We start from the raw sequence: 26,806 nt of genomic DNA, 5'->3' as shown, positions 1-26,806 counted from the left end.
GCAATCCACTGCCATAAAATCTCACGTGGATCAAGAGAACCGATCGGGAGTGCATCATTATTGATTGAGTACTTTGTATTGAGTTTTCTGGAAAATGGATTGGTCACTACAAAAAATTACCTTTCGTGGATGGCATATCGCCTCGAAAAGTATATCTGTGGCTCCATATCCGAGGTGCCGTCGCTAGAGTTTAGCACTGCAAGGAACTGAGTAGGTAAGGCGCATTGACCCTCAATTACATTTCTGCACGAAGCGTACCAAACTTACTGAACGTCACAGTGCGCGTGATGCTGCTCGGTCTGCCGCCTCTGTTTATTAGCCGGCGTTCCAAGGCATCGTAGTTATTAAAGGTCCGCCGAGAAATGATTCTTTCATCAGAAAACTTCTTTTCGCATCCAATCCCGAACTGTTCGGTGTCTAAGACCTTGAACACTACTTACATGTATGAGGAAGGCAGTGAAATGAATGAACTCAAATTAGAAGCAGGTTGAGAACAGATTATCAGCCGTAAGCTTTATTTTTCAGAAGAGTGCAACAGTGGGATATTAATGAATTTATCATTCATTGGACGAACAAAACGCTCGCACGTAATGCGACTTGAAGGCTGAACGAGCACATGTTCATTCAGTTGACTAGCACGGAATATATGAGTATCATGTGACCTTAGGGGGTGTGTAAAAAAAGGAACCCATCAAATCTTTTCAAATGGAATGTAAGCTTAGCAATAATGCACGGGTGTATGTCAACAAGGACTGCGTTGTCTCGTGTACAGTGAGAGAGGAAAAACGAGCGGAAGAGTAATCCATGTGATGGAACAGGTGCACCTCCCGCTCGGTCATCTGTCAGCAGACAATCCAGCGTGTCAGCAGAATCTGATGCTGACAGTTCAGCAATATGTCGTTGTACTTGGATGGGGGGATTGCACGGCTCGGAAACATCTTTCCTCAGTTTACCGAAAAAATATTCAGAGGGAAGTGCTGAAACCGATCTAAAGGTCCATGTACCCTCACATCTTCCGCCAAATGCACCAAGCTATATACATTGTAGGCGAAAGCCGGTGGTCCATATATATCGGAAAAACTCAGTACAGCTACACACAAATACGTACAAAGTCACTACGATCAAATTAATGAATCGGGTGGGAAAATACATACACAGCGATAAACAAACGTTGACATCATTCAAACCTGCAAGTACAACAGGTCCTATGGCTTTCAGGAGATTATTGTGTTCAAGAGGGCGTCGACGACTTTGGAACTCGCTGGGGATGTGGCTGTGTAACTTCTGTTCTTAACGCTTGCGACAATTTGTAAAAGCGACGCGCTGAACCGTCAACCCAAAACTCCAGTAATCGCCCCATCACACCTACGCACGTCAAGTGTATATAATCAATAGACTTGATCATCTCTATTGGTAGCCGCTCAAATGGTGAGACACCAGTATGATAATCGGCATTTGCTTTTGAACAGAAGTTGTTCTCAACGGGGTGTCCAGTTGTGAAAATTTATTGTTTCCTCAAGCCGGCCTCCACAAACAGCACATCCATCGCATCTGTAATGACCAGAATGTCCCTTTATTTGTCCTCGAACAATTTGGCTGGCTTGTCGCAAACGATACGTGACGGATGTAGAGGCACGCATTCCTGATCATTTAGAGACATTAAACCACTATCAGGAGCCAATTGCAGTCCACTGGTTGTATCTTGCAAATAGGCTTTGACGTCAAGAGGTTTCGAGGCACCCTAAAGTACACCTACCACTAATGATTTCGTTCCCGACAGTTCCGACGCACTTGCGAGAATCGGCTAACTCTGTTTTCTGGACGGCCCGCACAGACTTACAATATCGATGTCAGGCACAACGTTGAGCAGTGTTAGTTCACTGTGCATAGTGGCTGTCAACCGGGTATTCTGCTGACGCGTGCGCAATCCAGCGTGGATATGGGTACCACTGACGATTGCTTGAGAAGCTGGCCATCTCGGAGTACAAAAGGAAGTTCTCGGGTCCTTTGGCAAATTAGGATGATGTCGACGCAGAAGAAAGGGCAACGTACGCTTATACTTGAGGGATATTGGGACACTGCGCGCCATGGCATTGCGTGTCTTCCACAATGGAAAGTGAACGAAGGTACGATAATGTTGCTTTCAGAATGGGATTACTTCACCTGAAAACGAACCGTATAACTAGATACCTTCCAGCGAATTACCTACATGTTGTTGGGTTGGTCTTCTCTGGGCTGATCTGCTGCCGACGGCGTAGGTCGTGCTGCTGTTGAAAGTCCAGTCATGTCCAAGTTGTTCCATTGGAGCGGGCATATCAGTAACATGGTCACTATTATTTCACCAGTGTGTTGGAGGCGGGCTTCGGGTTGCTGCAGTTACTGAAATTTTTACACCCGTGTTGATGCTCCCATATGTTGCCGCGTCCACAAAGTAAACAGACTCGAATGGGTAACCCACCCTTTCCGAACCGATAACGTCTTTATCTCTCCGACACACTCTGTGCGTAATTTCATGTATTCAAGGACAGGTAGCTAAGTACATAACATTTAGCGAATATACACTCATCTGCACTCATCTGGGCTGTCGATGGATTTTCAGCAACCTTATGAATAGTACATTACAAATATACAGAACATTTAGTTTACACTGCGCGTCGCAAAAATGAACGAACAATAAGAACGAGCGAGTGGACGATTAGTCAGCTTGCGAGAACCGGACTTCGCACATTGAATCGACTGTGCATGCAGACAAAACAGTTTCAAAGAAGACCTTTTAAATAGGGTTCCAACATCCAACCTATCCTGTTTTTCTGGCTTTCAGAAGGCTTTTATGTAATAATTAGTACATTTTTTAGCTTGAGTGTGAAGCGAATGTCTCGGATGTTAACCACCTCTGGCTGCCTTTGGCCACCAGTGGCTCTGTGTTTGCTGGGTAATTCACTGCAATGCAAGGCGAAAGCATTAATGATGAATCAGGAGAGTGTAAATTCTCATTCATAGTTAGGGTCTTTGGATCGATCGTGATGCTTGATTGTCTTTCCTGTGTTTTTTGTGTCTTTAGGACCCAGATGTCTTATCGGATGCCAGTGAGACTCGGAAATTCCCTGAATATCTAACTGTCTGCTGTTGGCGCTCGGTGCGCGAGTTATCCATTTTGTTGGGTGTCTGCCTTCCTCAGATCGCTGGGCTCATTCCTGTACACACACCCTCCACATCGAATAGGATGTCATCTGCTTCGGGACGTAAACTCTCTGATGATCAGGTATGTTCATGCTGTGCTGTTTCCCACTTATCTCTTTCCCTGTGTTCTTCTGTAGCTTTGAACCTATTTTAGTGATGTGATGTTCTTTGGCCAAAATCACTCCTGTATTTGAAGCAACAGCTTCTTAAACAGGTTTCGGGAGTTTTTTCCGCTCGGTTCACAGCTGCTTCCTTGGGTCCCACCACTTGCGTCGTTAGCATGCAGGTCGGCTACCGGATTAAACCGTAGTTTCAGTGGGCGTAAGAAAGCTAACGAAGTGCTCTTAGCGATTGTCCATACCTATCTCCAACCCGATTCTATGGTTAGCTGCCTGATTGTTACTTGGGGGTAACAAATAAGATGCTCACCACACAAGGTTGAAGATAAAAATAGAGGGGCGATGCCATCAACCAATGAGGTAAACAAGATAGTTGAGGATCACCTGAAGCAAACGTATTTCTTTATAAAGCAACAAGCAGCTTTTAGAGAAAAGGAGCAGGTCAGGGCATCCCTGTGAGAAACTTACACAACAACCAGACAACTCAAGGTGCATTCTAGAGAAATGTGGTTACTTCAATCTGGAAAATTTGGATGTTGTGAGAGGCGATGCTATATTGATGGATGAGAATTTCAAGAGATTATTCATTCCTGAGAAAACGGAAGAGACGAAATGACCGATTCGACAGCTCAGTGCAGTGACGTGGTAGGGCTGATGGAAGAACACAGGTGAGTGAAGCAATTGGTTAGTGCAAGGTGGCACCCGATACAAGGTGGGAGGAAGGGTTACCATAATAAGGACCATGAAATGGGGACAATGGCTGCTGCATGATGAGAGTGACTGCAGAATGTCTGTGGGAGTTGAGGTGGTGATGTTGCCAAGGGACTCTCTTTGGATGTGATCGCTGTTCACCTGGGAAACCTCTACAGGCATGTTTTGCTATCCTTTACTGTCGTTCCTCACCTAATTTCCCTCCTGTTTTCATTCTTTGCAGGTTCTAAAAACCAGCCAATTTTTCTGCACCCAACTGTTGTGTGGTCGTCATCGGGGTGCTTTAGAACAGTGTTCGATTGGATTTTCTCGCTTCTGCTCCAGTTTACTCAGGTAATTTAGCGTACTGCACTAACTATACCATCTTAGCACCAAAGAAAACAAACTGAAAAGTCTACCTTCTATTTGGCTGGATGTTGTATTGCTCGATCTCCTGAATGAACACGACTCAGAAGATAAGGAGGAACTGGATGCTTTTGTCCGACGCGCTAGAATGATTCCTTTATCGAGTGTCCGTCGTGTTGGAGGATATTGCTCCACAAGACGATCTGCTGGACTACCCTTCTTCATACAGGTAAGTGATAAGGTCACACCCCTTCTCAGAGAGTTCAGTATTGCTGTTCTTCTGAGTGGCTGTTCTATGCAAAGCAACAATCAAGGTTTTACTGCTTAGTGTGAGGCTTGTCTCTAAGCGAAATCCCAGTCGCACGACCGGTTTCCCCCTGCTGGAGCTAACCAGATAGGCGCAGTCTCCGAGTTTCCGTCAACATTATGTCCCACTCGAGCCCAGGTTACACCATTTGGTTAAAGACATCGTAAACGGGAGATTCATCTGGCTTCCAGGTGAGTCTCCCGTCAAAGCCAAATTGGTATACAAATGAGCGTATTCTGCTAATTTTGTGCAATTCGAGAATACATATTGGCGGAAACTCCGGGACTGTGCCTACCTGATGAGCCCCAAGGAAAGCGAAACCGTTCATGGGAGTTTTCAGCATTACTTCAAAAATGGGGTTGTTTGGTCATTTCGCATTTTCGGCAGGAAGCTCCCACTCGATTAGAAAGCGCGAGAGCTGAGCTACTACTGGGTTACCTAAGTTTGGGTAGGAGCAATGGAAATGTTGAGAAATTTATTTCGACTCTGAACCTTTGGTTCCGGGGCTCGTATCATATTTTCTCAGCTGCCTGCAAGTCGCATGGTTACTGCCTGTCCATCGCATTTAAACGTATTGACCTTCCATACCCAAATGGTTTAAATCTCTTCGACACAGTTTGCTCAAAATGAATCTTGGAAGGTAGTACGTGGAGGCCTCATAGGGATTTTTTCGCCAAATGGGAGAGATTACTCGATAAGAAATAACTGACTGCCTTAATTCATAAGGACACCGGTTTAAAACGACTTTTTTGGTACAACTTTCGAAGAATGCAGCGGACTTCCATTGCCAGTCGCCTCAAGGCTATCTACAACCAAATCATCTGAACGAGAGCATCGTGAACTCCTCCCACTTCAGTACTGATTCTCTAGCTGTTTTCCGCTGGGCTCAGGCGCTGATATTGTTTCCTTTTTGTCTACGAGGCGATTTAGAGCGTCGAGCTCATAAGTATAAGGAAGCATGTTTGAGGAGAATAACGTTCTTTTCGGACGGACAATAGTTGGCGGAAACTCCGGGACTGTGCCTACCTGATGAGCCCCAAGGAAAGCGAAACCGTTCATGGGAGTTTTCAGCATTACTTCAAAAATGGGGTTGTTTGGTCATTTCGCATTTTCGGCAGGAAGCTCCCACTCGATTAGAAAGCGCGAGAGCTGAGCTACTACTGGGTTACCTAAGTTTGGGTAGGAGCAATGGAAATGTTGAGAAATTTATTTCGACTCTGAACCTTTGGTTCCGGGGCTCGTATCATATTTTCTCAGCTGCCTGCAAGTCGCATGGTTACTGCCTGTCCATCGCATTTAAACGTATTGACCTTCCATACCCAAATGGTTTAAATCTCTTCGACACAGTTTGCTCAAAATGAATCTTGGAAGGTAGTACGTGGAGGCCTCATAAGGATTTTTTCGCCAAATGGGAGAGATTACTCGATAAGAAATAACTGACTGCCTTAATTCATAAGGACACCGGTTTAAAACGACTTTTTTGGTACAACTTTCGAAGAATGCAGCAGACTTCCATTGCCAGCCGCCTCAAGGCTATCTACAACCAAATCATCTGAACGAGAGCATCGTGAACTCCTCCCACTTCAGTACTGATTCTCTAGCTGTTTTCCGCTGGGCTCAGGCGCTGATATTGTTTCCTTTTTGTCTACGAGGCGATTTAGAGCGTCGAGCTCATAAGTATAAGGAAGCATGTTTGAGGAGAATAACGTTCTTTTCGGACATACCACGCTATTTAGAAACTGAACCTTTTGTTACCTTTACGTATTCCATGCATGCATGGAAAGCCTGTCACATGTTTAAATGGCGGGAAGACACATAGTTCATGGAATAGCATCCGGAGAAAGCAGGCAATTCGTTGATGAATTTGAGACTAGGCTCCGTGATTTGATTTTACAAGATAAATGACACCGTCCTGTTCTCCTGAAGGACACATTAGTTCCGTAAATACTCATAGTGTTTCTTCAATTTATGGAACTCTGCAAAAATCATAAAAGTCTAGTCGGATCTCGTCCGCCCCTAATAACCTGACATCACGTTAATTAGACGGATGTGTCACGTGCCGACTACGGAGCTGATCGGTCAGAATGTCAACCAATCTGGATCGAGGGTCTTTAGATCGACGCTTCTCGCCTGCCCACAGAGATTCCAGCAAGACTTTGTCGAACATTGTGTGATAACCCTTTAAATACGGTTGCAATAATCTTCCTTTGTCTCCATAAAAGGAGCTGAATCTACCGTGCGTTTTAATATACCATAATGAGCGGAGCAGAAAGTCAAAGAACTGCACAATCGCATGACCATTCAGCAATTCACAGCAAATCTCGAAAAACACAGCTGAATAAGTGCATCCGTCTTTGTTGGGATTCTTCAGGCGGGTGTAGGGGCAGCAGTTATTCGACTCTTTGGTGAAAAATTGTAGACTGTTTTCCACCGGACCATGTGTCCACCGACCAGTGTTTTCGAGTATGCGAAATCGCCCCCCATAGGTTTGACCACACATGTACCTCAAATGTCCCGTAAAATCCATAGTCCATGGTTGAGTAATTCTGAAGTCCTCTACGGGGATCCGTGACCTATTGTGCAACACATTCTGGTTAATAATCGCTGTTCACTTGTTTGTCCTAACAGGCTGGGACCGTGAGAGATTTTCCCGTGAAATCCGTTTAGTAAACCGGATTCGAACTTGGATGAAGTACAGCACCCATGGTGCCCCATACTTAATACCATGCCTGTTGGGCGGCTTAGTTCGTTGCTATCTTGTCCCTGAGACTAATATTCGATCAAACTTAGGGCTACTGAAATACTCGTTACCGATGGTTCTTGATCATTCTCTTGGTATCCTTCGGCCTAACGGTCAATGCCGAAATCCTTGGTCCTTTGAGTAATCATATGGCAGCTTCCTTGGTATAATGTAATCGAAAGCCAATGCGATCGATTCGGCTGACCTAACAATCGTCAGCTGTTCAGATGCATTCAAGAGGTCTTCTCATCATGTCGCTTGTGTTGTTCAGTACGGGAATTTTCAAAGTCAAAGCACACTGTTTCCATACTGTACATCTTATGGTGTTCAATCTTTCTAACAATATCCGGGCCGAGTTTGGCCCGGAATCTCCTAAGCCGTGTCAACAATTCTTGATCGGTGTTTTCTCCTTCCCGAACTGTTTGCACTTAAGTAGTAGCCCAGCGATTTGACCGAATTGACTAGCCATTGGGCATCGGTCTATGAAGTTGGTCGTTTGGGCGTATGAGGTGCTGTTATCTCCCAGTTACGGACGTACAATAGTTGAATGATGGAACAAGATGTTCCTCCCCGACGGTCATTTCGTTGAGGACGAACTGAGTACCCTGAGTGGCTGGCTTGCATCCAGAAGACTAAACCTCATTTGAGAATACGGAGTTCAACGAATATATGTTTTGGCAAGTCTCAACTGGATTCTACCGTTCCGAATGGTGGACAAACAAAAAGCAGGATTCGGAAATGCAAAGTCAGTAATCAGACAGTTAAAACAGTGAACAGTGGTCAGATGACAAGATTGGCGTAGAAACTCAAGTTTTAAAATGATATGTTTCACGCAAGACAGAGTCTCCGAAAAGACAGCGATTCTGGCTAATTCCTAGGGTGTTCTCTCTTCTCCTGTCTGATTTAATCATTTTTCTCAATTACAGTTATCGTGTTACATGTTCACTGCGATATTCAAATCCACTCGAAGCACTCTTCAGGGGAAGTCATATTAACCTATACAGCTTCATGCAATGGGGAACTTCTATATTTGTCCCGTGCTGGAGGACTTGATGAAGGTAACTGCGACTCAACAGTCCATGGTTCCCTCATTCTCTGGTTTGCTTATTTCCCTGATTTTTGGAGTTCAAAAAAGAGACGATCATGAAGAGGGGATTTTTCTGCAGTGTGATGATTTGTGCACCGCCATAGCCTATCGAGCTGTACTTGGGAGTGTGGATCTGACACTCGCGAGGCCTAACAGGCCCAGTTGATTCATGAACAAAGTTTGACTAACACACACTTCTGGTGTTCCACATTGAGGGGATGGAAATTTGCGGCGACTTGCTCTAAGGCAACGTTGACTGCTCTGGCGAACCGCCGCTGACTTGCGGTTAGGCTTTTAAGTAGGTCACAATCGTGCCGAGTCTGGAGGAGGGCTGGAAACCCACGTACATCCATGGACTGTGTAGATGAAGAATAAGGGCATTTTCATCTCAAACGAAACTCCCCGGCTGAATTCGATGGTCAGTTATTCCAAGCGAAATTGTATCTCCCCTTGTGATGTGAGTTCACAAGTAAGATTTGATAACACAGTCTTCTGAGACAAATTAAGCAGTTGCCTGCTACTGATGGCCTATTCCGCATGTACTCTGTTTTCCAAGTCGTATTTCACATATGGCTGGTCATCTGTGTTGTTGTTTTGGGATTGTGCGTCTAAAGGACCTCGAATATTAGTCCATTTTCGCTCAGTTTCCACAGCATTCTCAGCTTTTTTCATCTCTGTCGTTGCCTCTCGATCGCAGAGCATTCTGGCCACAATTTGGGAGACCCCTTCTGCAGACCGGAACGTCATTTGTACTAGCATCACGCGGCTTTTGAATCTGGTAGATAAAACTCTACACGATCCTTCCTCATCCTCCTGTTCGTTCGAACTTGTCGAAGTGAGTCACAGAATGCCTTGCTCTCTTGCACTTTCCTTTCGTATTCCTATCAGACACAATACAGTTAGTCGACGAATTGCTCCTCTTCAATTTTAGCGTTGTGTTGTCGTGCTTAACGTTGCACGTGCTCTATTCAGAGCCACCGGGTTGGCACAGCCTACCTCACAGTTTGTGGAACGCGCAACCTGCTTGGCTCTTGACGGAATGGGTTCCGCCGAATGGAATGTACGTTGGTTTCCTTTCATTTCAAATTTCGTGACAATGCTATTCCTGTTCTGAAAATATGCTATCACTTTACGTTTTTAGATAAGAAATTCCTCGGGATTACTATACGGTGCTCTTGTGGAGCGCATTTTCGGTGGAAATCGGTCTCGTGAGGCAGCGAATCGAAAAAATTGGTCAGTCATCTTTATTTCTCTCCAGCTTACCCTGTCCTATCGATTCATCACGTCCTGGGTCGTTACCGACCTCCTGAATAAAGTAGGCCCCCTGTGTTGTACGTGACTGCTGTCTCCGCTCTGCTGCCCTAATGTCAGAAGAAGACTCACCAGCAAGGAACATAACAGCCTTTTCACGAACGACTGAGCGAGTGCAAAGGGGGCCTCGCGGTATTCAAAGCGCACTTTTAACGTTAATCGCTCAATGTGGTAGGGCGATCGGTGTTCACAATGAAAGCCATATTCACACTGTCAGCTGATTACACATTTCGGCTGACCACTTGACGTTTTCAGCTGTTCGTTTGGTTAACCTAGGTGTTTCACATTGCTAAGCATGAGGACGCCGGTGTAGAAGGTAGGTTGCACCATTAGTGTCCAGATATCTCGTTGTTACTCTGACAACAGCATCGGGACGCATTTTTTACACCATCTGGAGGGATGAGTTGCGGTTCTTTTTTGGCCAGATGGAGGCGAGATGGACAAAGTGATTAGAGCGCGAATTTACTGACCGGAAGGTCCGCGGTTCAAACCCGACCTCTGCTTCTCGACTTCCCCTGTCTAGGCTTGGGTAACCTGGCAGTATCACAGCCCTCGTGCAAACTTCGGTTGGGATAGCAGCTAGACAACGAAACGGTGCTACAGCTGAGAGATTTTTTGGCCAGACCCTCAGCCATATCCAACACAGGGGGCTCACTGTTTGATGGTACATCAAAAACTTGACTTGAAAGGGAACATACTGACAGTCGTGTACAAAACGTAGCCCCTGCGCCAGTGCGACCAAATTTTTTTAGTGTTACTAGAGTGAGCTCTCTTGAATTTCTCAGAAATATGTAAAGCACAATACATAAGGGCTGTTTGTCCAACTCTGGTGGCAAAACGAACGCATTTCAGTCCTCCGTAAGGTGGTGCAGAGTATGTTCATGGCCTGACTACTACCTATTGATCGACCAAAGTGATTGTACAATCAGCTTTTTCACCTGCGCAATGGCAAGATATCCAGTGGTCATTTCTACGAATGCATTTGCTGGGAAGACTGTGATATTTGTTGCTTTCAACGCAAAGACAGGCATAAGGCTGTAGAAATGGGTTTTCTTGTGAAGTTAAAATAAGAGGATAGTTTATACGGCATTGCGCTGTTTCTGATTCTCTGGTTAATGCATTTGTCGCGTTACTGAAGTAACCAATTAGCGAACGCGTATTCTACTTAAATTTGGATTTTCAATTTATAATGAAAAAAGCCCCCGGAATGTCGCTGTACTTTTTTCATCACTGCTCGGAAATTTCATGTTAGAACTTGCGCTTACTCAGAGGTCAAAGACGCACATTGGAAGTATCCCTTCAGTGAGGCTGCGTAATGAGTTTCCATACAGGAGCGTCAGTAAAGTTATTCTCAATGCTGTTTCCGGAAGTATATCTTAAAGCTCGCATGGTCTGTAGCAGTTGGTGCGCTGCTTGATACGTCCAAATCCATGGGATAACTGGAGCCCTGAACCCGCCTTTAGGTTGGAATACCGAGGTTGAATGTTCAACGTTTCGGCTACCGTGGGTTGTAGTAATCAGGATCACCAAAAAATACAACGGAAAGAACTCAAACTGGTAGCTACGACTACACAGACCTCATCTGCTTAGTCTGCGATTTGAGGCGGAAGCCGATGCATCGCGCGCCTGATTATTAGCTAGTCCTGACTAGACAGCTGACAGAACTTCGTTTCAGTTCACTCGCACAGCTTGCGTATAAGCTACCAGCGACTCCGCACAGCATCGTTCTGTATTCAGTGAAAGTTCCTTGTGGATTAGTTGACCAGACAAGTGACCGTGTGACTCTTCTAGAGCAAGCACAGCAATACCTAAACCTAGTTTTTTATTGAGGTGCGTTTTGAAACGGATAACGGGCACGTCTCTTTTTTTGTCCATACCTCCTTTCCAGCCTAACATCTGCCAGCTTTTTCACACGTTATCCGTCACTAAAGCAGCAACTACTGCGAGTTTTCGAAGCAACGTCAGACAACCTCATGTGAGTTTATTTAGAACCTTGCATATACTGTACAGGGTTTTCCGATCTCATCCCGCGTTGTATGAGTGCCTTCTTCATTATGAATCCTTGTGGATCCCTATGCTAGGTTAACGTGAATTTGATCGGACTAGCCTCTAGTGAAAGTTATCCTTACTGTACTCCAATTTAACCACTAATAAATTGAACGAGAAACATGGCATTTTTAGAAACAAGCGCATCTCCACGGGTTAACCTTCATCCTTCCCGTTTTTTCTCATTTGAACTGTCTGCTCTTGACCAGCTTTACCTTGGGCTAATTTTCCCTCAGCTAGAAGTTACTTCGAAGTTTGTTCGGGTCACTGGTAGGTATGTACCGTTTGAACACGACCTCACTTGTACCTCGTTGGTTCCAAACTCTCACTTTGTCGTGCGGGAAAGGTACCACCCTGTTTCATCCGTTATCAAAACCTCCAGTGATTTATGCCTCATTAGGGCTGAAGTGGAATTTAACCCTTTTGTCAAAGCAGCCAGCTAATACCGTCAGCCTGGTATATGCAGTCATAATTTATATTTTATAGTTGTTAGTTTATCAATAATGGTTTTAAGGATAGAGCATTCTGATTTCCAGTTCTCTTTTGTTCGTCCACGCGTTCCATCTTCGAACTCATGAATGACCACCCACACTGCTGAGTAATTCGTTGCTCGTTGGTCCATAAATAACACGTTAGAACGACCGTACTGTTCACCGGTTAACTCCGTCTTCTAGAAGCTCTGGAGTTTATTTTCGAGACGTGTACATCTACAATCTCCCCCACTGTATTTCTGATACTCCCCCTTTAGGATCCATTCTGCCAAGGGTAGATTTCTTTATTTTTATTACCGTCCCTTACCGTAACTAGAACTGTTTTTAACCGCAAATCTATGTTGTGGACTCAGTCGTGCTCAACTTCTATCCTCTTCTGCAGCTCACCGGCTTTGGCGCAGATGAAACAATATGCATCCCTCTTTCTCCTAACTCGATTGTTACCTCCGCACCAATCGTGTGCTGCCAGCGGTCTTGTAGAATCAACCTTTGGCCCGTTTGTGCTCCGGTATGTCCATATTTCGCTCCTTCAATGTGAGCATCACCTCACAAATCATATTTAAAGAGTCACGAACCGTTGCATTCCGCTGTGCCTTTTCTATGCACACAATATCATCCGACCAGATTTTTCGTCTCATGCAGTAGCCTCGTCACTAAGAGGCAGCTGGAGTGTGCTTTTCTTGTGACTCAGTCCATTCGCATATATATAGTTTATCTTAAGCGATTCTCCGTTCGCAAAGGCATCATGAGCAGCTGTCCATGACGGTAGTCTCGTGAAATGACAACCACTTTAAAGCCAATCTTCCGGAAGCCTAGCCATTCAGATAACCACACCAACGTCATCTCTCCCCATCCATTGTGAACGAAAACAACACTGAGCTACACGTTGGTCAACCCGTTGTCAGCCTACAAAGAAATCGGTCATATCAAATTAGCTTCCATAAACGAGACTTCTTACGGGGTGAATAGGTTGCACGCTTCGTCCTCCGTAACCACCTAAAAAAGCCATTTCACGAACACATGACACCGATTTCCCACTGACAGTACTGACATTCGAAGGCATCCGCCGTGTCTTGTCCAGTCTTAACATCTGCACCACGTTTCACACGGAAGCTGCGCTTCGTGCACCTAAATTACCAGGTACCCAACCAAACCTGCGGACCGAACGGAGCTTGACAGCGTCCACTTAATTTACATCAGTGGACATTTAAAGCTTCGAATCAGTGAGCACAAGCGACTCCTCAAGGCAACTTCCAATCTGGACTCTGCTATGGAACTGTACGCATCAGCTGAGTTCCACACAGTCGACTTCAATGGAAGGCAGTCCTGTGGTAAAATCTTGATGTGAACACACAGCGCTACCACCCTGGATCCATAGCAATCCATGTGACTTCTTAATGTGTCGATGAGCCCGACAGTGTAGAAATATCAGCCATCACGCACAAAGACAAGTCAATCACGACTATTGACAGATGACCCAACAGTCCATTGGGACGGCATTGAAGCAGAATTCGTTTACTTTAAAGAAAACACACAGCATTACTCGGATTCCATCAATCGTGACCGCCTTGGTGCCACACTATCCAATTTTGCGTCCCTACTTTACTTAGATTTTAACTTCCGATGCTGTTTATTGAAGAAGGCCCTGTCCTTGGGAGTGGAAATCTTGAAGGGTTTCAATGCACCACTCATCACGCTCATCATGACGCAACCAGGCGGTACTAAACCCCTTCCATCTCACTCGTTTGGTAAGCGAACTATCTAAAATTCAAGTCAAGTTACTTGATGATGTAGCACGGAGAAAGGACAGCGATTGGAAGTGTGCTAGCGCCGTGCACCCACTCGATTCTTCCGATTCTTTCGATACGAAGGCAGCAAGTCACTATGATCTTCATCTGTAAAGCCTCGTGCATGTGGTAAGAGGGTTATAGCTGCCACAGGTCTGTTCGCTGATGATCTGGAGAATGCAGGAACAAGAGTCCAAAAGGTAATTCAGATAACTTACTGAAATTCCAGCACATACATGTATTTGGGAGGGGTGTCAATCAAAACCGAATGTAAAACCCGTACAATCACACTTGGTTACAAGTTAGATTAGCCGTTCCGATTTTTCATTGGAAGGGCTGGATCAGAATACGGTGCCTCCCAATCTGTTCACTCCGAACAGGGACTCCTCCTCGAATGGACCATTTCGTTTCGGTCCCATGAACTGTACCATTTGGTTAATGGACAAAATAAGGGGCCCTTCGAAATTGACCCATAATCTTTGTAATTCGTGTAAATCAGGAGGCCTAAACACTGGCTGACGTGGTGATCCATTTCTTTTCTATCTACAGTGAACTAGTTCTAGAGCATATGACTGCGTTGCACATACGTTTTACTGACCAGTGTGTTTGACGGCTAGGCTCAAACACAGGTGGCCCCGTGGTTTCGATGTACTGCAACTAGCAATCGAGTGTACCTTGTTGGTTCGCCCAGTTGTTTCTGTCAATGCTAAGAACACACCAATGTTCTAGGGCCTTTAGTCTCTCGATAGTCACTCACTTGTGTGGCTGTTTATTCACCTGTAATGACCTATAAATCGTCACGTCATGAAAAAACAGAATGTTTCCTTATAGTACCGATGAAGTGACGGTTGCTTAGCTTAGCCATAGGACACTGTCAGACTCACATAAAACTCTAAAGCACAACCGACGTAAACGTTAGAGCATCGTCGGAAATCGATGAAACCTAAACACACCACTTGTTCCCTGAAAGCAGATCTCGATTGTAGATCATCATCATCAATAACAGATTGCTCCGGAGAAGTTTTAAAAAAGTGTTGTTAGCCTCTTCCAGTTGACCAATGGCTGGAAGGTGCTTATAGCTATGGCCTCAGACTAGTCCTTCAGGACCATCAGTTTTGATGAAATGGAAGCCTACTCGTTAAGCTGAGCATGCATTCAGGTTGGTCATTTCGAATGCACCATGATCTCGGTCTCCAGGGTCAGAAAAGTTACCGATCCAGGTCATCTGTAAACAGTTGAGCGTGCCATTACAGAAAATCATCATAGGGCTACCTTTCCATCTAGAATGACTTGGACTATTGCAGAGTTATTGAAAAGACAGTTGGAGTAACTGGGTTGCACTAGCCACTTAACAGTAAAATAATGTGTACATTTTGACTGGCTGTGAGCATCGTTACGTATCCACAGTTGTATGGTACCATGCAAGTAGAATCCGTTCTGTTAGATCTCATCACTGATAAATCATGCTACAACCTAAACCAGTAGCCACACTTTTAGAAACTATCATTCAACTCGGATAACTTAAAAGTGGAAAAGTGACGTTTCTTGGCCAGTTACACTCAGTAGAAACACCACTGGAGTGCTGTCCATCAAATTAAACTCCCCTTCCATTGTTGGAGCACACGTCTAACTAGGGGAGAGGAATACTAACTCTGTTACATCATTAGATTCATATTTATTACCATACCCTGGAAGTTGTTATTTGTTTGATGGACAATTAGAAGGTGGGCGCGTTGTAAGACCACAGAGAACGCTGCAGTGTTTGTTTCAATGTATGGCATTTCGCGAAGAATAGGACTTCCGGTCCCTGTTGGCACTGATTGTTCATTTTCAGTTCAGTCGAACTCACAGAAGAGCGACTGTTTCAACCTGGAAACAAACTGGATGTCTTCACTAATGACTTAATGCCTCGGGAGCCTCTTAGTTGCCACATTAAACTGGGTTCGGTCAACCTTCCTTCTGCTCAGAATGGATAATTTTAACCAGGGTTTTTACACGCGGTTCTCATTGTGTTACCTAGAATGCGGTACCTCATCCGAGCCAGGTATAACTGCTGCGAAATCCTTAAGTTCAGTATGGTCCACAGGATCAACAGGTCGGGAGAGTACTTGTTCGAGCAGTTCGACTAGAGGCCACGTGTGCTAGCTTTGGCGTCCGGAATTACAGGCGCTACTGCCAGTTGACATACAAGACGACGGCGAAAACATCAGACCAGGGTGTTAAGTGGTTTCTTTCTAGCAAGCACAGTAGGCTATGTGTATCTGAAGCTACGTGAACTATAGTGATTAAACTGGACAATTTGGCCCGAGCTCGGAGAGGTTAGTCTACTATTCGTTTGCTCCGTTAAGTGTTCTGCAAATCATTTGCCAGTTTAGAAGCAACTTCCCTCCTGTAACTTATCACCATTTATTGATGTAGTCGTTAATGGTAGCATTTTGTTTTACTTGAACCATGTTCGTCTTATGTGATTGGCTATTAGGTGAAACTTCATTTCAGCTGAAGAAAAGTGAGAATAAATGGTGGTATTGGTGAACAGCTGAGTTTAACTGAGAACCAGGACCGATGTGTTCAAGTTTGATCGTTTCTTGAGAGGAAGTCATTCGTCATTCGACAAGCAGTCTAGTATGATTCTAGCAACTGTTGAGACGCCTAGTTGGTAGCGCTATCGTCGAAGCTGTGGAATGATCATCGTCGTTGTCAGCTGTAATAACTGCGTACTTGTCGAACAGTGGTTGTAGCTACCACAGTTTCGTCCACCGATGATTTGAAGAGGTGGGGTAGGTAGCTGCGCATTGGAGGCGGGAGCTGATAAATTAGTGGGTAAATACAGCACTGTCAGAGGACTGTTAAGTGGGGGACGGGAGCGATGCATTGAACTTGATAACTTGGATGCATGAGTGCCATTGAGGGTGCGACTGGGTCATGTCTGACAATATGGAATCGCAATGATGGAACTAAATGGAGCGATTTTCACGCCCCAAATTTTGAGATAAAGCTACGTGTATGTGGCTTCTCTGGTTGATATTTCGATCTCATTTATTTTTATTCTAGCTGTGCGGCCAGTTGCAGTATTCGTATCCGTACCTTGGCTGCACGTGCAGTCAGCTGTCTGATCCACGCTGATAGATTACCAGTCGTCGTAGAGGCCTACATAGGGCATCTGGAACGCCTCACCGCAGCTGGTGGTCCTCATTCTTCAGCCAGATCCAACTGTAATTTCATTCATGGTCTACTACTCCAGGTGAGCTATGGGCAACAGTTCACCAACTTTTTTACCACATTGTGCCTATCAAGCCCTTGATGAGTGTTCTCTTAGCAGAAGGCTCATCTAAACCGATGAAATTGTCCGCCTTTCAGAGGTAACCTAATTTTATACACGAACACCCCTCCATAGACGTACTTTTCTTTTCATTGCTTTTAAACCGATGCTTAGTTTTGCAGCAGACACTTAGAGATGAAGCACACGTGTTTTCGCAACGAAGCCATGGATGTATACAATTGTTCTAGTCTCACGTGGTGGGACCCTTGCGACTTAACCAATCATAGATAAATGTATATCTGTGGTGCACTACTCATAAGGTTGGTGAAAATTCGCCGTCAGCAACCTTATGAGTAGTGCGTTAAAAATATGCATGCATCGCGATATCTCGAATATCGTGGCGACTGAAACATGAGCCGGCCTGGTTCAGTTGCCTGGAAACATCACAAACGGGAGATTCAGCTGGGTTCCAGGTGGGTCTCTCGCAAAGCCAAATTAGTTTGCAACTGAGTGTATTTCGCTAATCATAGATAAAATTTAGCTTTTTTGTAGTTTCACTAATTAAAAGAACCAGCAATATAAGCTCTGCCGTGCGCGTGTGTAAACGGATTTGAGATAACTCAATTGGTTACCTTCACAAAACAATTGATACTCGTACCGGATTGTATCTAACGGAGGAGTTTCCTTGTGTTTTATTTCTACCGTAATTTATACCTGGAAAACCATTTTCTTTGGAACCTTGCGTCTCCAACTCCTCGTCACGCTTGTTTAGGGAGTTGCAGCAGAGTGATGTACCTAGCAACCGAAAGGGTGCTACAGATGAACCATTATCTATTATTTGTCTTTTGTCGTATTAAAGAGGACTCTAACCCACGTGGTCCATGAGTTATACGCATCATGTGTCTGATGATAAGTGTATGATGAGTTCACTTTGTACCGATATGACCGTGCAAACAAGCATGGTTTTAACCAAGCTATGGGGCATAACAACTGTTCCTAACTAACCCCTCGTCACCACGTTTATAGAGAAATTACTAAGTCTCGAAAATTACCTGAAGTTTGGTTTGAACATATCGTTTGGCTCTTTAAACCCGACTTTCTCAAATTCGCGATCAGGTTACCAGTTGTGTCTGTTTGAATCATTCGTTCTCGAGATTCCCTACTGAGGGACTGTACTGAGGTTGATTGATTTTCCACCTTTTTCCTATACTTTCGAAAAATCGCATTCTTCTATGAATTTTTTCGTCAATGAACTTTCTTGAACGTGTTTTAAATAAAAGCTGTATAGATTTGTTTTACGTACATTTCCATTGCGAAACAGGTTTTCGGTTCGTCCTATTCGGGTGATCGTGCCATCCTCTAATTCAACCCCATCTTCGAGACTTTGCCGACATTCCTCGTTTCTTTAGAGTTAAGCTTCCATGGTCTGTTATATCTGTGAATTATTCCGAAATCCAACACCCTGACTTTTCACTCGTGTAACTTGAGTGTTTTCTATCACAGCTGAGGCAGCTATTCTCATTGGACTTTTGGCCCGTGCAACCTCGTTCTCCTCGCTCCAGTCTTCTGCTCAAACTTGCAAAGACTCTCAGTTTTCTGGCTGATCCGATCGCCACTCCTTGTCCGTTGATCAGGAAGACTTTTATGTCCATTGTCCAAACTCGGTTACACTTGGATATGAACGTATCACACTCCGAAGTGCCTGGCTTGGGAATTGAGGCCTCAGAGCTTCGATTACGACTGATTGTTACCGGATGTTTGACAGCTTTACGCGAAGAAGGCATCAGTCACCTATCAGAGACCCAGTCTTTCCTGAGTATCCTTCGACAGACTACCTCATCAGAGGTAAGTTTTATTCATACGGTACTGTTACTTTTTACGTGGGACTTTTTTTCAGGTGCCATGAACCGCACCAATATATCGGCAACCTCTCCGAATTTGGCTTTCAATCTTTCCAAATTTAACCAAGTCCTACTGACTCACCATTCCCTGTTTTTCGTTCGTTTTGCCTCATTCTAGTGCCAGGCCTCTGTATTTCGAGAAGCCCTCTTCTTCCTAACAGAAAGTCTGCAGACTTTCGCCACACATTTGTACGATCTTGGTCCGGAAGATCTCACTATCGTGTACTCAAGGTCTGGTGCGCTCGATCCAAGGTTTGGTGATCGCGTTGTTAAATGGATTGGTTTGGTTGACCTTGTTGAATTTCTCCGCGTCCTACCAATGACCGTCAGGGCTAATCACATGGTTCTACGGTACGGCCTGTCCTTGTTGATAGTGCTTCTCCCTTTTGCATCTGCTGATACAAACAAATCCATAATCACCATGTTCGAGTGGATGGTCTCGTGTTTTGCAAGCAAGGATGTCTACTACGGTCTATATTCTCCCTTCATATACTATTTGGCTGCGGTTTTTCGCAAGAAGACCTGTTTGCCTTCTGAACTCAACGAATTGTCCGACAAAAGTTTTGTTTGTGCACTGACCAACTTACTTGAGCAATTCACAGGTGACGTCTTCAGGCGTGATGATTTCTTTGACGATGAAATACGTGAAGCCTTCGTCAATGCCATTGGTGGACTTTTCCTATCCGCGCAGAACTTCCGCTATACGGGCAAGTTGAATCTGTTCATATCAAGCATTTTTTAACGATTTTCGGATAACCGCATTTATGAAACAATTGACTCAACAGTAGTATAACTTAAATGATAGGTCATGTGCTTCGCATGCTGAGTGCTCGAGTGACTGAGGCAAGTTTTAACTGGAAGATACCACTAGATGGCCACGCATCACCCAAAGACGGAGCACAAATACAGCTAACTGTTGGTTTTCAATTGTGTTGCTGCATAACGAAATATCTGGCACCCATTATATAAGGGGTTGGAGATACTGACATGGCAGCGTCACACGGCCAACGGTGCTGTTGTATTATCGACTTTCTTGTTCTGAATCACAAACTCTCTAGCTTCTTGTTTTGTCTGTTTTCCACACCCACTCTCTCACTCCACTACTGTACTCTAAGGCCACCCAACTCACCGTACACACACGTCTCAGCTATTCGACAGAGTTGAACTTATCTGAAACAGCATAAGTTACTGTTTAGTAAGACGAACGTAGCTGATGAAACACTACATCACGAGACCCACCTCACCCTTTTCGTCCACTCCTAACAACCTCGTCATTTGCATTAGCCGCAGCTCATGATCCTCATGAACTTCGGCTTTGGGACAGCTTCGGTTTATTTTTTTAGATACGGACTAGTTAAAGTCGTTATCAAATGGTAGTGAGGTAATTGGCAAAATAGAGCTAATCAATGAACTAATAAATCGGCCGACAAACCGGCGTTAAGCCCCAAACTTACCGTTCACTGTGGTACATCACTGTGACGGAAAGCACTTTCCAGCTTTGGCGAGGACTACCATTCGATACTTTAACCAGTGGACAACCTCTGTTGCTCTTGCATTCCGATGTAGCCAACGCGAGACACCACCGTGTATTCATGTTTCTTTTGGGCCCTATCAGACAACGCTCAGCGCCGGAGCCGGTCTCCTTATATTCGATGTACATGCACCGACTGGGAAACGCCATAATAAGACCTTAATTCGAACCACTGTCGTCTGCGAATCTACCTGCAAAGAAGTAGTGCTGTGGTCGATAGAAAAATGTCTACCATTGGGGAAGGAATTGGCGAGCAATTGACTGGTTTCTCCCTTCATCAAAGTGCTCCGTAGGGTGCGCAGCGCTTTTCCGTTATTGCACTCATAAGCAAGATCATACTGATTGTGCAAAGCTCTTTTTTTCAATAGGTCTATTAATTACACTTCGTTTCTGCGCAGCTGCGAATCCAAATGTTATGGACGATTTGGTGTCTTCATTTGAATGTAAATCTGCTGACGTACTTTGCCATGCCTTAATGACCATTCTTGGTTTGTTGCCAAGACCGCCTCCTATGAATGACAGTGGAAACTTTGACTCTCGTTCGGCATGCGTCGGAGCGACTCAGAGAATATCTTAACGGGCAGAAAATGCGGAAGAGACATTGCGCTTCACACAAATGAAAACCGTGATATTTTTTAGGGAAAACCCGTTTGGTGGAAACTACCTTGCAGACACCCTGAGCTGCTTGAAACTTTTTTCCTGATCTCTCATCTCCTTCTTATGTCTTTATTCTTTATCAGACTAATATTCCAAGGCTATAGGATATTTAAGAGCTGGTATCCACTCTGGTGCATGATCATGACAAACGACTTTTATGGGATCCTTTGTGCAAACCTACCAATTAGCGGACGGTCCAGTTTCGATGACGTGTACGCAAGATGTTTCTGGAAAAGCGTTAAATATGTGCCTAATAAAACCCCGAGACTACCTTCGTGTTCGCAACTTGGTTGGGTGATTTCCAAAGAAATCCTCAGATGAGCGATATGGGGTGAGATGGATCAAGTAGTTAGAGCGCGAATTTACTGGCCGGAGGGTCCGTTGTTCGAACCCGACCCCTGCCTCTCGACTTCCCCTGTCTAGGCTTGGGCAACCTGACAGTATCCCAACCCTCGTGCTTCCTTCGGGTAGCATGGCAGCTAGGCACCGCAAGGGTTTTACAGCTGAACGATTTTTCCCTCCGATGATCTTCACAAGACACCCAAGCTTTATCATATTGGCGGACTTGTGAGTGTTCTTGCTCAATTCACCTGCCTACTAACACCGAACTTCGGGAAGTAAATAAACGAGTTTCGATCGGCCTTCATGTACCAACTGGGAAGGATCCAAGAGGTCATGATTTTTAAGAATATGATTCAAGTCCGTTGCACACGATCTGCCAGATAAAAAAGCCCCTATCATCTGTATGCGTTCACTTTGTAGCTTGACGCACCACACATGAAAGAGACGATTAGCTGATCGAATTTGAGAACCACTGTTATAGCCGGTGATTGGTGCATCCGCAGCTGTTGATGACAATTCCAACTAGTCTAGTTTCACGATACACATGTAGTGAGGATGTGACAAGTACAGATTCACCAAATCTGACCCATGAAAGACCCTCACTTTGTCGTTGATCGACGCCCGCCTTGTCACGTGGGGTGATAACGTCCTAGTTATTTCGAAGTATTGGTTATATTCGTGCTACTTGTGGATGATGGGTAAACGTCTTCATTACAATGACTTTGTCGATTAAATCGAAATAGCTATGAAAGTTTAAAAATCCTCTCCTAGTCGGCATCTCCTGTATCACAATGGATCCAAATACTCCCCGTGAATTGTGAACAACCTATACATTATGTCCCCTCTCCGCTTCCGTGTAGAATCCATCAGACTTTTCCAGTTCCTACTGGAATCGCTTCTCAACTTCAATCATCCTGAACTTCAAAAACTAGCTTGTGAAAATTGTCTTCGCTTTCTCGAGACAAGCCGAACGGACGATCTGACGAATCAGAATAGCAACAGTGAGTATTGATTCTGCTTTCGTTTCATCCTTCTCTAGTCACACCCATGCCGTACGTTGTGTTGCCACTTCTCATCAAGCATGTGTTGGAACATGGCCTACTACAGGTCAGCCAGGTGATTGCGGTCACTCAAGCACTATTTGTCCCCGTCAGCTCCTCTGCGGACCGTAGCCCTCAGGTAGTTTTTTCTTTTATTTTGGATTAAATGTTTCTCTCTGTCGCCCTATCATCAGGAATCTCAACAACGCGTTTTTGCGCACAATGATCCTAAGCGTTTGACGGATATGATAACCACTTTCAGCACTGTCACGCAGACAATCGGAGGTCTAAAAACGCTAATGAGCAATCCTTGTTCAATGGAATCGTTGTATTTAGGCGCGAGGAAACAAATTGCTACCGTCTTTGAACGAGTTCATGGCGAATTGCTGTGTGACTCCAAGCTTGTCACTGAGCCAATCGAAGTTCGTCGCCTGTTTGAGCTAACCTGTCTAGATGTGTTTGCTCGAAATCTCGGTACTTTGACATATTGCGATTGAATTGAATGTATGTAAATTCAAATTTTGTTTACCTGGAAATGAGAAAGAAAATTGTATTATGAATTGCATCGTGTTTTGTCACATGACTTTCTCAGTCTAATTTAAACGTCATAGTCGATTTCTCTGTCTCTCAGACAATGCTTATCAGTCCCATTGCCCTGCATCCCAGTTTATCTATTCTGCGATGATTTCTTTCGTAATTCGATGCTGTCATTTCGTAGTTCTTCAAGTATTAGAAATTAATCTCGAGGTTGGCGGTAATTGGGCGATGGAGCTGCCAGCGTTCCCAAGACATTTCGGTAGCCATTTGTTTCCATCGTCATTCCAAAGCACATTACAACTTTTGCTGCACAGCTTCACCTCGTGTTACTTTCCCAGCGGCCGAAGTTGGTCATCTCGACCAAACTGTGAATATGTATTATTGCCATTTTTGGTTGGGATTCTAAACGGATCTGTCGATGGACAGTGGTTGGTTGATAGGACATCTGTGTACAGTGAATAAACCACAGGCAGTTTGTGCGGGACCGAATATGGTACTACGCAAATGCTGCTGGAATAAGATCAGCTGGCAAACATACAGGGTCCTGTAGACAGTTGTCAGTAGGAAGGGTCGTACTTTCAAGCATGGTGTTACCTGATTCGCATTTATTTGAACAGCGTATGCGACGGCTGGTGGAACTAAAAGCAAGCAACGATAGCCTCACCGTGTGTTGTCAGGCCTAAACAGTCTTTGGCGAAATCGGTAGTCGGACTTAGTAGCATGAGGCACAATTAATTCTGAAGGCAATGAGCAGCCACCAAATCAAAGTGGTAGCTTTCTGTCGGAAACAGTTATAACCCAAGTCAGCCGTGAACAGTAACAATGAGCATTAACATTGGTTCTTTTGCACATGGGCGCCGACCAAGTTTGGAGATTCCCCTTCATTTATTCGGGATACAACGGTTTTCAAAGATAACTTATTATAGCAACGCTCTATAAGAGATACCTATTAATGCGCCGTTTGGGTGCGAATGGTGGCAAACTAGTAGTCGGATTACTACTAGTATGTATGTAGTGTGAAAAGAAATTCCTTTTTTTAGTCCCTTTTTTTTCTTGCGTGAGCAAGTGTTTGAACACTGACCCAGTCTATCAGCCATTACGAGCGAAAGAACCACACAGTCACGGGACTCGGAGCCAAGAAACCTAACGGCAACCAACGGACTAATTGGATCAAAGGAAGACAATCACGAAAAACAGAAGGCCGATGAATCAACCAATAAAATGAGCAAAACTCACCCCACAAAACAAGAAGGAAACGACCGAATTACAGCATGACAACCATATACAGACCTGCCGAATTGAATGCACCCAACGAACCAACCAGACACAGGAGATTGAGACCACCTGAGATTCATAGGAGACCAATCAAACTACACGTTCCAGAACTACCAGATACTGTTTAGAAGCTATATAATCACAGGCAGACGAGGAGGAATTCACCCACTCAACACTGCACTGACGATATCACCTCGATTGGTGATGAAACGTTTGCAATCCAACTGCCAAGCTCGGCGAACAGACCAACAACCAAACAGCGCACCCGAGCTACCTACATTTCACAACATTGCTGAAGGATACTACTCACAAAGCTGCTGAAAATTCCTCAACCTTGTGATTAGTTCCCTCTTAGAAAATTTACTGCCATATTTCGGATATCATACCAACTGAAACTTGAGGGTGGCCTTTGTTCAGCGCATTCACCTCTTGTGTACCATGAATGAACTATTCAGCTGGGATTCGATTGAGTCTCCTGGGAAAGCCACGATGGTGTGCAGTGGAGTGCATTTCACAGCATTCGAATTTATCTATTTTGATTCAAAACATTTACAAGTACAGAAGTAATCAAAGTGCGTAACCGACAGACGAATTCTTTCAAGGACATGTGTGCTTAGTACGGGTCCGCACATTGGAGTGTGTACATATCGCATTTTATACTTTCAACAGGTGCAGCCAAACAAATCCGATGGATGATGTCGAATGTGTCCTTCGATTTACGACGCATCAAGCGCTCTTCTCCTAGCATCATCTCGTCATTCGAAGCTACCTGAACACCCGGCCCACAGACTCTGTGTTCCACAAATGCGTATCGCTCGCCAAGATCGCTACAGGGTATCAATTCCAGTGGAAGTAGTCTTTCCGTGATATGCGATTTGGTCTGTGTTTCACATAAATCCACAGAACCGTAACGCCATCGTAAGAATTCTTTTGGGTTCCTCGGTGCCGGGAACCAGTCGGAACCGAATGGACGCAAGTAAAGTGGGAAGACCGCGTCATATGGCCAAGTGTATTGTGGTGGACGGGCTTGTTTGATACTTTTGATATGTGTTCCGTTCGCTTCGAAGTATTCAATATGTATATGAGGCCATCCGTATTCTTGTAACGTAGTGAAGTGGCCCTGCTGCAGGTCCATGTGGTTTTCTGATGACTCCATCATTTTTGCAAAGACGATATCCTGCGTTGGAGTCTGATGCAGTAGAATTTCCGGGCTTAATGTTCTCAGCAAGCTTCGCACTTTAACGCGTATGGTCACGTCAACCAGAAACCCGGCATGGTCGGCCCAAGGCACTACATCATGGTGACGGAATGAGCCCAATACGGCATCTGCCGAGAGCATAAAACGATCCCCAAATCCATTCTCAAGCAAAAGGTCTGCAACCGTTTTCAACAATTTCTGGAATAAGAGTCTCTGACTGTAGCTTAACACCGGCTGAAATGGACCAGGTTTTGTTAGCATACTGTGATTCTGAATTAACTGTGTTGTTGAGACTGAGGAAAGTGTCCCGTCCGGCCATGCCAAGGTGTCCAGCTTCGGGAGTTTGGATTTTACTGACTGCTTCATTATCGGAGTTGCTCTGAATAGCTGTACGTCCAGACCCTCGGGCAAATACAAATCACCGAGCTCCATGTCTACCGTGGACCCTGTAGCCACTCTCTCAAACTTTACAGATACTTTGTATAGTAGGTATGAGGTCCAGACCCTCAAATACAAATCACCGAGCTCCATGTCTACCTTGGACCCCGTAACCACTCTCTCAAACTTTACAGATACTTTGTATAGTAGGTATGAGGTGCTCAAAAGCAGAAATATCACCGCAACAATCCGTCTTCGAGCTAACATTGTGGATTTGTGGACTTCCTGGAACTGTGTTCCGGACGACCTGTTAGGATTGGGACAAAGTTAGGCTTTAGAAGATTTGCGGTCACATCTGAACGTACCAATTATTAGCTCATTCGTCCCTGTATTGTTCGATTTGAAGATTTATTTTGAGGAATATCTGCCATCGTTTTCATTGAATAGTTCATTAGTCCGGAGAAACTAGTTCGAAAATTAACTGGAATTTACAAACTACATCTAGACACACGACCACAGGTGATTGAGTGATCGCAGTCACCGCGTACCATAAATGTCCAACAA

General features: G+C 44.7%; 2 protein-coding genes across 2 annotated transcripts in view; one reads left to right on the top strand and one right to left on the bottom strand.

The window, feature by feature from the left end:
• The window catches only part of T265_15456 (hypothetical protein), a gene marked incomplete at both ends in the record, with an annotated part of 43,562 nt that extends 20,142 nt beyond the window's left edge, over positions 1 to 23,420 (top strand). The window contains 14 exons of the mRNA XM_009178193.1: positions 3,062 to 3,262; positions 4,234 to 4,343; positions 4,380 to 4,584; positions 9,187 to 9,324; positions 9,421 to 9,549; positions 9,631 to 9,722; positions 11,689 to 11,775; positions 12,720 to 12,845; positions 17,176 to 17,365; positions 18,887 to 19,228; positions 19,403 to 20,004; positions 22,685 to 22,815; positions 22,854 to 22,993; positions 23,049 to 23,420. Coding sequence (XP_009176457.1) covers positions 3,062 to 3,262; positions 4,234 to 4,343; positions 4,380 to 4,584; positions 9,187 to 9,324; positions 9,421 to 9,549; positions 9,631 to 9,722; positions 11,689 to 11,775; positions 12,720 to 12,845; positions 17,176 to 17,365; positions 18,887 to 19,228; positions 19,403 to 20,004; positions 22,685 to 22,815; positions 22,854 to 22,993; positions 23,049 to 23,351 — 2,796 coding nt within the window. The remainder of the gene's footprint in view (positions 1 to 3,061; positions 3,263 to 4,233; positions 4,344 to 4,379; positions 4,585 to 9,186; positions 9,325 to 9,420; positions 9,550 to 9,630; positions 9,723 to 11,688; positions 11,776 to 12,719; positions 12,846 to 17,175; positions 17,366 to 18,886; positions 19,229 to 19,402; positions 20,005 to 22,684; positions 22,816 to 22,853; positions 22,994 to 23,048) is intronic.
• A 1,859-nt stretch (positions 23,421 to 25,279) lies between these two features.
• Positions 25,280 to 26,509, bottom strand: T265_11516 (hypothetical protein; the record flags this gene model as incomplete). Its single annotated transcript, XM_009178192.1, has 1 exon — positions 25,280 to 26,509. The coding sequence occupies one exon, from the start codon at positions 26,507 to 26,509 to the stop codon at positions 25,280 to 25,282; it is 1,230 nt and encodes a 409-aa protein (XP_009176456.1).
• Between the last annotated feature and the right edge of the window lie 297 nt (positions 26,510 to 26,806).

This window comes from Opisthorchis viverrini (genome assembly GCF_000715545.1).
Source record: "Opisthorchis viverrini unplaced genomic scaffold opera_v5_525, whole genome shotgun sequence".
Lineage (NCBI taxonomy): Eukaryota > Metazoa > Platyhelminthes > Trematoda > Opisthorchiida > Opisthorchiidae > Opisthorchis > Opisthorchis viverrini.
This window is presented reverse-complemented; position numbering and strand designations above follow the sequence as displayed.